Here is a 13,471-nt window from a genome sequence, read left to right as displayed (position 1 = left end):
GAAAATATTAATTCATTTATTACACAGCTATATAATATATGATATATACATGTGTATAAATAAGTGTATATCTGTATAAAACAAAAGAAATAGAACAACAAATTAACACTGTACTTCACAATAATGAAAGAGAAAAAGAAGAACAAATCAAAATTGTATTTCACTATAAAAAAAAAGGTGGGAAGCAAATAATTAATATAATTATAATCTATCAAACTATGGTACCAGTATTGTTTGGATTTGAAAGAGATAGAATCACATTTCTGACCCATATTGTAGTAGCCAAACTAAATACGGTGTAATCCAAACAGAAGTCTGGATACGCTGATATTTTAAACCCTTAAGAAGCAGAACTTCATTCCAGACCGTTTTGCCCAAGTTACCAGAAAATAAAGATCGTTTTATGAGAATTACTTGGTCTATTTATAAAGAAAAACTTTACATTATTAGATAACGTATTACTTCAAAGTATATTCGAAAGATATGTACAGATTATATTAATACAAATTTTTGCGTTGTATCAAGTAATTAATTCGTCACGTCACTAAAACCTACAAAAAGCTATTGTTGTTTTACTCAACAATGTCTCAGTGGGTTTTACTTTTATTTTATTTTTCTCCTTTTGTGTTACACATATTTTTATCTATGTTTACTTAAATCTCAAAACAACACAAACAAAACATGAAACATCTCGAATGTGTCTAAAAAAGTCTTTCAAGGTTTTCTTTTACAATTAACGTAATTGTTTTTGTATTACACATGCATTTAAAAAAGCATTTCGATACAGAAGTTTAGGTTTTATTAACTGGAAATGTCTTAAAACATCTGTATTTTTAGAGAAAATTATCAGAATTTGAAAACTTTTATTATGTGAGCTGTTACATTTTGTTTAATGTTTAGAAAAACAGTGAACATCAAACACATTATGCTGTGGTAAAATACAACAAAGTAACTGTTTGATTAAGCAATAAACTGTAATGATTGGCTATATTTTAATTGTTGTTATTCTCTGTTTATTTTTACACAAAGCTGCTCATGTCTGATTGCTTTAGCCGCACCTAGTTTTGAAACGATAGATAAGTCATCATCCCCCTCCCCTCAACCACACTAACCTGTTAACTACTCTAAATGAATAGCAGGAATTGAATGTCTCAATTTAAAACGTACTGTCGTAGAGAAATCAATCGTATTTTTGATAGAAGAACTTAACTGTGTGGGGTATTACCAATTCATAATTTTAGAATACTTTAAACATTCATTAAAATATACGTTAAAATTGGCTTGTTCTGGGATCAAGAGACAGTTTAACAAAAGAGGAAAGAAGAATATGACTTGCTAGCATGAATGCTAGGTGGTACTTGGAATTAAATCACCATTTATAAAACAGAGCATTGTACCAATATACACAATAGTACCAGTTTCAGTTTCACGTAGCTCACGTTCTGGAGTATAACACAGTCTAACAACTTGTGTCCTGAAGACAGTATTAAATCTTCAATTAAAATAAAGTACAGAACAACTTTTCGATCTTCGGGTTAAGAAAGAGAGTTTGCACGAGACTCTTGCTGTGCACATATCTTAGGGAAGAGAGCGTAAACGGGTACGAGGTTGTAGGAGCGCTGCACTTAATTTTAGGTTATTAATTAATATATGTATAAAGTTGTTCCTTTATATCGATTTAATTTTAGTTTCAGTTCTTGTGTATGTAGAGTTTCTATGATATTGCGTTTGTTTGTATTGTTTTAGAATGTTGATGTTTTCTATCTGGTTTTAAATAAATTTAGTTGTTTTCTGAAATATTACGTTTTGAGCTAAGTTGTTTTTTCGCTTATATCAAGAATATATGGAATGTAGCAGCGGAAGGTTTTCTTCTTTCTTTGGATTAATTATTGTTTTTTGTTGTTGAGTGCGTTTTTGGTGTATGTGTTTATGCATATAAACGGTTTTTTTACGGTTTTTATGAATATATGTAAGTAACAATATTGGAGGGCTGAGGAGGGTTCTGTGGTATAGCAGAAAAATCAAAACATTTTATTTTTACATATATTCTCAATGTGACGCTTGTGCCTGCTTTCGAGAGCAAATCAAAATGAAGCGAAGCTCTAACGTAGACAAACATGCTCGCATTTCATCATCGACTGTAAAAAGCCTCTCTCGTTTTCTGGCTTTAATCTCAGTCAATGCTGAAAATTCAATTTCGCAAAACCACAAAGATGCAAATGGAAGCAGAACTTTAACTGCTTTTGAACTGATTGCAGGTTATGAAATTTTTAATGGAGATCTAAAACTCATCCAAGCTCTCTTCGGGAAACAATTACTGATAAAATTTGTCGTATCGTAAATCAATGAGCTGTTCTTCCTCCTCAGTTGTAAGGTTTGTTATCTCGTTGATTCCGAATGGATAGGTCACCCAGTTATATTTGTCGACAGCAAGTGACGGGAAGTAATGTTTTAGTGCAAACTCTAGGTAGCTTTATGTTTTCAAAAATTGAGGGACGATTTACTTTTTTGACGGACATTCGTGAACAGAAAGAAAATAATATCTTATTCTTCCACAGCGTCACGTTTTCATCGAAGACCTTCAGTTTGAAGTTGCAGTAATAATGTTTTCAGATGGTCCTTGGAGACTTAAATTCAAAAAATTTAATTTGTTAATCAAGTCGGAGAGAAATTGAACCTTGAGCCACCAAATCTCATCATGAAAAGAAAATTCAAAACCTACTTCCTCAACCTCCAAGAAAGAAATTACTTCAGTTTGAGTTGGACAAGAATGTCGTCTGAATTCATCGCCTCACAGAAAAGAGAGAAAAGTCGATATTGAGTGGCCGAGATTTGATGAAATTCACCACTTGAATAACTTGATTCATAACAGACTACAAATATTTCGGCAAAATTTGGAGGCGAGCGCCTCTTTGTGAATCATGCAGTGAACAATCCTAATGTTTGTATTTTGTTGGCGTACCAGAGTGACGAATCCCTTCTTTTTTCTTGCATTGAAGGGCAGCCATCGGTGCAAACGCTGACACAGTTATTCCAATGTAATTTAAAAAGCAAAATGTTTTCATTCACCAACTCGAAAATGTCTTGGCCTTTCACTGTAGTTTTTAAATCTTTGCAAAATAAGTATTCGTTTACGATTTTTCCATCTTTTATAAATCGAATGAAAGCCAGAACCTGAGCTTTTCCACTGACGTCAGTAGATTCATTAACTTGAAAAGACCACAGCAGAGATAATTCATCTTCAGGCGCTTCGAAGTGTTCGCAAACTTGATCCTTCAAATCGAATGACTGGCCATGCTTTTAATGGCCAGGTGTTAGAACGCTCAACTCGTAATTTGAGGATCATGGGTTCATATCACCTTCACATCAAAAATGCTCACCCTTTCAGGTGTAGGGGCATTATAATTCATGGTCAATCCCAATAACTGTTGGACAAAGAGTAGCCAAGAAGTTAAAAATGTGTGGTGAAGACTAAATACCTTTCCTCTAGTTTTACACTGCTAAATTAGAAATGACTGGCAGAGATAATTGCCAGGTGGTTGAGGCACTTGACTTGTAATCTGAGGAACGTGGGTTGGAATCTCTCTTACACCAAACATGCTCACCCTATCAGCCATGTGGGCATTATAATGTGATGGTTAATACCACTATTCCTTGGTGAATGAGTAGCCCAAGAGTTAGCAGTGGGTTGTAATGACTAGCTGCCTTCCCTCTAGTCTTATCCTTCAAAATTAGGGATGGCTAGCTCAGATAACCCTCGTGTAGCTTTGCACAAAATTCAAAACAAACCATACCAACGTTTTGTGCTAGCCATCCTTAATTTAGTATTGTGAGACAAGAAGGAAGGTAACGTTTCATTATTACAGACCCCCAACTCATGGACTACTCTTTTACTGAGGAACAGTGTAGAAAGACATCTTTGACATGACAACTCTTAAAGTACATTTGATTACACACAAGGTTACAAGGTTTATTAGATCAAAATAATCTGTTGTATCATTTATATTGTAATGCTTTAAAGCATATTGTCACTGCAATGGATTAATTTGTGGATGTTGACTTTGCTAAACCATAGTATTAGAAGCTGGAAACTATCATCACATTATGAGTACATTTTGTATACAATGGCTAAACTCTTACAAAAGTTTATTAATGTAATATTAAAAGGTTGTACTTACTTTTGTGAATATAGTCTAATATATATATATTTTATCAGTATGTCAGAGTAACATTTATATAATAACAAACATTTAATTGGGAACGATTTTTTAATTGCTGTATTATGAAGTAAACATTCAATTTTATCACCTTCAAATATATAAAATTAGAAACATATAATCCTCTTTTGTTTTATCAGTAGTGCATGGTAATGCATTCACATATTGGCACATTACAGATTCTTATGATATTTTATTGTTTCAGTTGTTCAGGAACTGTGTATTCAGCAGTAGAAACAGAAACAGGGTTGGAAGTGGTTATAAAGCAGATTAACTTAACGGAAGAAATTAGAAAAGAACTTCTCATCACCGAACTTTCAGTGCTCCAGGAGAAAAAACATCCGAATATTGTGAACTACTTGGACAGCTTCATTGTCGGTGATGAACTCTGGGTAAGTGTTTTAGCGTTATATATTAGTTAACTCTGTTTTATTTTTAAATTTACTAGTTATAGAGTGAAGGTAAAGGTACCGGCTTTATTTAATTAAGTGGGATAGTTTTGAGCAAGCCCACAAGTTTAAGAATGTTTTTACATATTACTCATAGATGTGTGAATTTTAAATTGTTGTTATAGAGAAGGAGACTGTGTGGTTACATCCACATTTGCTTCTGACACAACAAATTTTAATTTATTCCATATACAGTGGAACCCCCCCTAAAGCAGCCACCTTTGGGACTGAGACAAACTGGCCTGAATAGAGGGGTTCCACTGTACATAATTAGGGATATGCAAACAAAAAAAAAGGACTGTGATTGAATGACTACTTTCAAGGGGTGGCCGCCTAGAGGGGTTCCACTGTATATGACTTCAAAATAAGTTTATTCTAACATGCTGTGCGACTGCTAGCACACTTTGTGTTCCAGCACAATTTATATCATTGGCAATTTTACTTTATACATTTAGTTCATTCAGCTTCTATTTACATATGTTTGGTTCACCGTCTACAGGGTGGCCCGTAACCCCTACCTATGCATATATCATATGTATCCAGAGTATCTGTGTGGTGTTACCAGTATTCTTGCGCTCATGTACCTGCGTACTTTTCACAATACACTCTTGAAGTGTAAATGGGCTTACATCGGCTATATTTCTCTGAAAAAAAGAAACAAATTTATAATACATGCATAATTGAATGTATCATAATAATATATGGATGGGATGGGACTTAGGGGCCACTTTGTATATATAGTTGTTGAAATTATTTTTTTGAGGAGAAATCAGTTTGTTAAATTATTAGCAGTTTATACAATACACTGAAATGGAGCATGACATGGAAAACCTTGAACATTGTTTAATGTTAAATGCAATAAATATTAAATTTTCAGTTTCTTACACAAAATGCCATCCAACATAATATTTATAAATTTTTTGGATGATATCACAACTTCAGTGATCAATATACATGAGTGTACTTCAAAAATTCTTTTCACTTAGTAAAATAAAAGTAGAAATAGATAAAAGTAGGAAGGATGTAGAAAAGTGTTCTTTTGTAATTCACTCTTTAAATTGAATTTGTATTTTTTTCTTTGAACTGCACATTTTACTATAACATAAGTGTCTAACTCCTGAACAATGTTAAAGAAGTGATTTTAGCTTGTTTCCTTCGTCATGAAGAATATTTTAAACAACTTTGCTATTTTGATTAGGTATATGATTTCTGTCAGAATTTCAAATGAGGAAAAGTAAATTCTTCTGTCTCATTATTACGTATAATTTTATTAAGGAAGAAACTGTAAGAGAAATCATAAACTTTTTTTTGTTTAGATAATAATGGAATATTTAGAAGTTGGCTGCCTGACTAATGTTATCAACGAAACCTGTTTCTGTGAAAGTGAAATATCAGCAGTTTGTAAGGAAGTAAGTTGTATTGATTGTTATTAATAGGTTTCTCTTATTTGTCTTACTACATATTTCAGTCATTATAGCCTTTTACAAAGACAGAAATGATGATTCACTTTTAATATTAAATTTGCAGACAGTACGTATGGGATAACCTGATATATATGTATGTATGTATATATGAATGTGTATGTAAGATATTAAATAACTAAGGCACACTGAATAAAAATTATACTGACATCTTAAGATATTAATTTTTAAAATAAACTAATATTTTATTTAGGTTCTCAAGGGATTAGACTTTCTGCATTTTAACAATGTTATTCACCGAGATATTAAAAGTGATAACATTTTGGTTGGAAAGGATTGAAGGATAAAACTAGGTTAGTTTCTAGACATGTATGTCTTTGTGAATATGTGCATTTCTAAGTGTTTTAACTTGTTTGTAAGAGTTTATTTCTCAAAAAGCACCATTATATAAAGAACTTATTATTAATTATATATACATATGAATGGAAAGTAACATTTGGCTCCAGGTACTATGAACCAGTCGTATTATACAATGAGCAAACACACAAAAATATTTATATTGTTTTTGAATCCTGTCTATCTGAAGTTCAACTTTCCAAGATTTGAGTATTATAAAACACGTTAATTACAGATGTATTACTTTTGACAGAGTTTTCTTAAATTGTGTGTTGTGGCTAAAAATCAAAAGCGTGTAAAAACTTTAAACTTTTTAACACCAGCTACTTTATTGATATGATAACTTTCTTTTGGTTCTTTCCATCACACAGGTGATTTTGGACTATGTGCAAAAATATCCGAAGAACGAAACGAAAGGACATCTGAGGTTGGGACTCGTTGCTGGATGGCTCCTGAAATAGTAAGAGGAAAAGAGTATGGGCCTAAAGTTGACGTATGGTCGCTAGGTATCACAGCAATTGAAATGTTAGATGGTAGCCCTCCTTACTACGACGAAGATCCTGACATGGTAAGTCCTGGCAATGAGTACTTAGAATCAAAGAGTAAAAGTAGATTGAATTTGAGTTTTTCCTCATTTGAATGTCACTTATTTTTCTTCTATGTAAGTTGTTTAAGTTTTAAAAATCATCAACATTGAATTAGAGAGACAATTAAAGACTTTGATACAGCAATAGTATAAAATTTTGAGGCTTTCAGTGAATAAAATATAGTCTTTTAATAATTTGGATGCATTAATGCTTTGCTTTAATATTATTTGTTGTTAAAGTTAGGTATTGATTTAGTCATCAAGTCACAATCCTTTTTCAGGTAAAAGATTTAATAGCAAGAAATGGGAAGCCAAACATCAAATATAAAGATAACCTGTCTTCAGTGTTTAAAGATTTCCTAGACAGGTGCTTAGAAGTTGATGAAGATAAAAGATACAGTGCTTGTGAACTCTTAAAGGTATGGTAGAAAGTACTGTTATTTTACTAGGTTATTTTGTTTTGTTTTGAACCTATTATCTTATAATGTTCATCTTAGAATCTGAGAGGTTTATCTTAATATGGCACCATCTGACAGTTTCATATTTGTTTATTTCATAATATCCATAACTCTGTACAGTATCAACTTTTATTAATGAAAAATGGAGTAATTTTCACTTCCCTAACCAACATTTACTTAAATATTTTTCCTTTATAAAAACGTCTTGTTACATTTAATCCCATCCGTTCACATTTACTTTACTTGATTTCTTAGAGGTAAAAGTGTTTAAACTTGATAGTGGTGCCAAAGTTATAAAGGTGAAAATGCTGGATTTTATTTTCAGATACTTTAAATTGAAAAAAATAAATTTGTGTTTTACTATATTGTATGGCTTATCGAAGAGACAGTTCTCTATTTATATAGAGTAAGATTTATAAGTGTATTTTGTTTTGTTGTTTGATTTTTATTCTAACTTTTCTGTATTTTCCTTCTCTGTTACTTTCTTATCATGTGCTTTGGTTGACAAATAAATGGTCTTTTTTTATAATGATGGCACCTTTCTCATCCAGTTCAACAGGTGAGCAGATCTTTAATTCCTCCTTTTCAATAAATTTCGTATTCTGCTAAAGACACGTAGTTATTAATTTTGCAACTATAAAATAATAATTCTAAGCCTTTGATATGTTTACAGAATATGTGTGTATATGTTTTTTTTATAGCAAAGTCACATTGGGCTATCTGCTGAGTCCACCGAGGGGAATCAAGCCCCTGATTTTTAGAGTTGTAAATCTGTAGACTTACAGCTGTACCAGTGGGGTACATTTACAGACTAACTGGGAACTTAATGTTCTGATACCAGTTAAGTAATGAAAGGGATATTTGAATTGTATAATACCAAAACTTTGAAGAAAAGACAATAATCCTAGAATGTCATGAGTAAATATTAGTAAAATAACTCAAAAGTAATTCAACAGATAATCCTTTAACAGTGTTCACATGAAAGATTTTTAATTAGATTATTTGAGTTACAATCTTACCTTTAATTCCCGAAGGAGTAGAAGACATAACCCAAGGCCAAGAAATACCGTAAACATTGCATAGTAGACTATAAGGTTCCTTAGTTTATGTAAGTAGGAATCTTCTTCTGAGCAACCTTGGTTACATGTTTTATAATCAGGATAACTGATGATAGAAAGAAGATTTAGAGTTGTTAAGTAATGATATCTGTAATTTATATAACATGGTGAATAAACCCTTAGTCTCACATATGTATTGATGACAGAAATACAAATATTTGCAGAAATATGTATTACCAACAAGTGCAATTACATCAGTGTAAATACACTGTAACTGGAAAAATTAACACAAAATACAATTATTGATCCCACAACACATTTAAAGAGACACAATATAATATGCATTGCTTTAATTCCACATATATTTCCAAATGAAATACTTTTGACCTTAAAAATTAATTTGACTGTCTCAAGTATATGAATAAAAACAAATATCACTAAGTCTCATGACTTACCCATAATCAGGATACTTCTTATTACAAAAAGAAGTAATTGTTTCTTACTTCTTGTATTTTGTATATTATACAAGTAATACCAGTTACAAAAGCTGTTTCATTGTTAGCATTTTCCCTTGTTTTTATTCAGATATAAACATGATGTAGATTATTATTTACATAGTAAAAAAACAACTCTTCCATAAATTGATTAAGGCACAATTTGTTTTCACAAGTAAGAGTCACTTAGCTGTTTGAGGTATTTCCATAAATTTTTAGAATTACAAATGTTTTTGTTATTTTATAAGTTCATAGTTTGATAGTCTCACATATCTAATATTTATAAAATAAGCACGTTATGAAGAATTGCATAGCTACCATAAGAGAAACCACTTGCCAATTCATGTAGTTGTGAATGAAATATACCATATGTCTTGAAAAGGATGTTACACTGGAGCCTTAGCAATTAGTCTATATCATATCATATGATCAAGAGTGGTATGATTTTGTGATGTAAATCCTCACAGACTAGAATAATTTATGTAAATCTGTATAAATATAATTTTCACAGAGATATATGATCCTTTGGTTATTTTGAATACTTTGCTAGATACATGGAGCATGGTTGTTTATGTCATGTTTGAGATGAGTGGCAGTCTTCCTTCTTATCACCACCCAAGATGTTCCAATTTTCGTTTTCTCATTTACCAATTTACCTCTTTTAGTTTCACAGTATAGGTGTACTTGACAGTGTTTGGGAAGTGATTTAAGTCTATATTTCATCAAAGTTTGGAGAGAGTGAGCAGTGTTACGTAACGCAAACTCCCTGTTCTACTTATTGTTCTCTATGCTTTGTGGACCATGACATAAGAAGAAAACGTAATATATAGTGTTAATCACGTTCTTATCAACGTTTATATGTATGTTGCTTGTAAGTTGAATTATTCTTGCATATACTAGTATCCTATGTTAGCTGTATAGTTAAGACACTACATAGAGTACAATGGCAAGTATTTCAGGCTCTAAGTTTGATCAGTTTGTTTTTTTAAGCAAAACCCTTATGATATGTCCTTGGTACATATACAGGGAATTCTGAGAAGTAACTATTTTCACACGGGTTCATTCAGTTCGAAATTTTACAATAAGTAATGGCAATGAAGAATACAATGAAAGGAATGACAAAATATTCTCTTGTCCTAACACAGTAAAATCATTTGTTTAACAAAAGTCTTTATTCCACATTATACACATTTTGTTAAACAGATGTCTTTTTTTGTTTTTTTAATTTCTCACACAGCATCCATTCATCACTTTACAACCCCTCACAGTGACAGCAGCGAAATGTGTAGAAGAAATTATTAATAGATCAGAACCAGGTATCCCAATATATTACTAATGTATAATGCTGACTTATCATCATATTAACTGAACTTACTTATATCGTGTTAATGTTAATTTAGTAAAAGTAAAGAAATATGTAGAGTTGTCAAAAACCAAAAACAAATCCCAGTTAGTTCCAGTAGTAGCTGGGAGTTGATGTTCTTGTGACATTATTTTATACTTTGTACACTGTGAATCAAGTATTAAATGACAATATTACTATTATAGATAATGATAATGAAAATTGTTTTGAAGTTTGCAGTCTCGATTAGTTTTTGTTATTAATAGTTCAAACAATCTCAATTACTGCAAAGATTGAAGATTTAGAGAGGCTCGTTTAATTGGCCAAACGGGAGATTATGAAATTAAAAAAAAGTAAAAAATATAAGGAATAAGGTTTGCTGAAATTTTGAATATTATTAATATCAATTTTTGTAATTACATTTAAAATAACCAAAATGTTAGGATTCTGGAAGGGATTTTTAGGGATGATACAGAAAAAACTAACATTTGATGATTATGGAATGGTTAATAAACTGTGCATTTTCTAGACATAGTTTTATTTTAATTCTTGAATAGTGGACAGCTGTAAGAGATTATAAACTTTTTTCAATGGAGGCAATACAAACTGTCCAGATACGTATGTACCTACTTGTCTTGCTTGAGCAGTGAGAAGAGTTTTTGGTAATCTGAGATGTTTAGGATTATCAAGGAGTGTGTGTTTTTCTTATAGCAAAGCCACATTGGGCCATCTGCTGAGTCCATCGAGGGGAACCAAACCCCCTCATTTTTGCATTCTAAATCCGTAGACTCACCGCTGAACCTGCAAGGGACGATTGTCAAGGAAACGGATGTTATTGAAGCATCATTTTAGTTCGTACTTGATAATAAGAAAAGTAAGATTAGGTTACACAAGTGTAAACTTTGGCATGGTAAGAGTCATCTTTTGCTAATACAATTTTAGTTCTTTAAAAGGGTGGTTGGTCTTTGAACGTTTTTCATTCAAATGTGATATATGTAGTCTGTTAACGGATATGAATTGAGGACTTGATAAATATTTTAATCATATTTGTTGAATTTGAGTATTTTTTCCTTACTTTATCGATTAGTATTGTAAATGAGACGGCCTAGATGATTCAACAGGTTCCCATGTTGTCCTTCAAGTATTTATATGTATTAATAAGAATCATTACTAAGGTCTGTTGTGTTAATTCATGTGCATTCTGATGTCATTACTGTTATGAATTCAAAGTATCAGTAAGAGTACCTTATTTATTTGATTTATTGCTTTAATTATGGTGTCAAGCTTACTTGATTGAACCTTTTGCTATTTTTGATATTATCTATATTTTTGTGTAAAAATCCAAAAGAACTATGGAGGTTTATTTGATACAGTTTATTCCATTTCACTAACATATTTGAAATTATCGAGAAAATATCAATAAAATAAGATAGGAATTCTGCATAAACAACATTTAGTTAATGTGTAGAGTATGATTTTGATAAAAAAATGTTTTGTTGGTTAATTGTCGTTACAGACAAAACCATATAATGGGATATCTGTAGTAGTTTTAAGTGGTTTATACAGATTAAGTATAATGGAACAAAGAAGGTAAACACACGAATAGACGCATAAATACATTAACTGTAATATTGAAACTATAAATATCCAATTATTTAACATACACATGATGCAAATTTATCTTCAAAGCAAGATCTGATAGTTACAAAGAATTAACTATAATTTTAAGAAGTTTATTGCAGGTCATGAAGACTGTGGCATCTGAAATTGTATCCACTTTTTAGAAGGTCAACAAACACTTGTGTAAGTCACAAAACTGTTGCACTTGTTTATCAGCTTGTAATCATCACTGTTATCAAAACATAACATGAACAACCTATGGAAATACTTAAGACAATTATTACTGCAATAATATTAAACAATGAAGAGCATTATAAAAACCTTGAAACCCCTTTCTGTATGTCTGTTTTGTGACTAAATTATTACATCATGATAAGTATAAATTAAGGCAAGTTAAAAGGATAAAAGTTAGGTTTTATCTTGATAAAAGCCCAATTTCGGTACTAATATGGTGTAATTTCACCATGAAATGTACTTTAAATATCTTATAAAATAGGTTTTTTCTTAAATTCCTATGATGTAGTTTTGTTTGTATATTTCTAAAATGTTAAAGTTGTGTAGTATTATCTTCTTATCTGACAACTAGTAAATCATCTTTCAAGGTGGATAGCTTCATTGCCAATAGAATTTGAAATCTTCATTCCAGTGTACTTAATGGTCTGGCTTCTTTGGTGGTTGTCCGGCCAGTATCGAGGATCGAGAGCAGAACTGGCCATTGTAACGATTACTAGAGTATCGAACCTTGACAATTGTATGACAGTTAGAGGAATAAAAAGGACTGTTCATGCAATCGGGAGAAGTGAGTGATTCTGTAATAGAAATACTTAAAGCCAAACTTATTAGTTATTTAAATATTGAAACACAGTTGTACAGGCCTTTACTATATTCTAAAAATTAATATTTATGATACAATCAAAAGTAAGCGTGACATATTTTCTGTTTTGTTAAGAGTCTTTGAATTTGTATTTGTTTGAAAAGTATGTAACATTTGATTTGAATTACTGGTTTTATATAAAATAACTTTGTGAAAAATTATAATTGTAATTACAAATTGTATCTGAACTCGACTTTTAAACCTGATTTTATATGTTAAAGAAATATACATGGACCAAGTTAAGACACAGATTTTATTTTTACAATAAGACCTCCAAATCTTTAGTAACGGGCCTGCAGCTTTATATAGTACAGTGACTTTAGTTTTTTATATAAAAACTATTTTTGATCGTAATATCTATGTTACAGCTCGTGTCTCCATGTCCGGTCATGATCTACCAGACAGCAATACATTTCTACAATAGTTCATCAGTTTAAAATACCAAAAGTTGTGTCGTAATTCTGTTATGTTGAAAACAAACCACGTCTACCATTTGGTTTTCATGATCCAATAAGTATACAAATACGACTGCTTATTAGCACAGACATCCCTTGAC

The 13,471-nt window shown here is 31.3% G+C and overlaps 1 protein-coding gene and 1 long non-coding RNA gene across 4 annotated transcripts; one reads left to right on the top strand and one right to left on the bottom strand.

The window, feature by feature from the left end:
• Positions 1–4,354: 4,354 nt before the first annotated feature.
• LOC143249361 (serine/threonine-protein kinase PAK 3-like) lies at positions 4,355–12,909 on the top strand. 3 transcript variants are annotated; one of them, XM_076499080.1, is made up of 6 exons: positions 4,362–4,609; positions 5,983–6,075; positions 6,855–7,051; positions 7,351–7,488; positions 10,317–12,224; positions 12,688–12,909. In XM_076499080.1, the coding sequence occupies exons 3-5, from the start codon at positions 6,929–6,931 to the stop codon at positions 10,413–10,415; spliced, it is 360 nt and encodes a 119-aa protein (XP_076355195.1). In that variant the 5' UTR covers positions 4,362–4,609; positions 5,983–6,075; positions 6,855–6,928; the 3' UTR covers positions 10,416–12,224; positions 12,688–12,909. The 3 variants fall into 3 exon arrangements, with proteins under 3 accessions (XP_076355193.1, XP_076355195.1, XP_076355194.1); XM_076499079.1 differs by having other exon boundaries at positions 12,644–12,909; XM_076499078.1 differs by lacking the exons at positions 7,351–7,488; positions 10,317–12,224; positions 12,688–12,909 and adding an exon at positions 6,341–6,440 and having other exon boundaries at positions 4,355–4,609; positions 6,855–6,907.
• Positions 8,041–9,058, bottom strand: LOC143248361 (uncharacterized). Its single transcript, XR_013026941.1, has 3 exons — positions 9,041–9,058; positions 8,547–8,691; positions 8,041–8,129 (listed from the first exon to the last, which is right to left on the bottom strand). It is a non-coding gene; the product is annotated as an uncharacterized LOC143248361 (long non-coding RNA).
• Positions 12,910–13,471: the final 562 nt, after the last annotated feature.

The sequence above is a fragment of the Tachypleus tridentatus genome, chromosome 4 (genome assembly GCF_004210375.1).
Source record: "Tachypleus tridentatus isolate NWPU-2018 chromosome 4, ASM421037v1, whole genome shotgun sequence".
Lineage (NCBI taxonomy): Eukaryota > Metazoa > Arthropoda > Merostomata > Xiphosura > Limulidae > Tachypleus > Tachypleus tridentatus.
This window is presented reverse-complemented; position numbering and strand designations above follow the sequence as displayed.

What these genes read in the sequence shown, in the direction of transcription:
- LOC143249361 (XM_076499078.1), top strand. Translation starts at nt 4,364, where the DNA reads ATGGTAATGCATTCACATATTGGCACATTACAGATTCTTATGATATTT. An exon ending in TTGTCGGTGATGAACTCTGG is followed by an intron (nt 4,610 to 5,982) that starts GTAAGTGTTTTA and finishes TTTTTTGTTTAG; the next exon opens with ATAATAATGGAATATTTAGA. An exon ending in TATCAGCAGTTTGTAAGGAA is followed by an intron (nt 6,076 to 6,340) that starts GTAAGTTGTATT and finishes TATTTTATTTAG; the next exon opens with GTTCTCAAGGGATTAGACTT.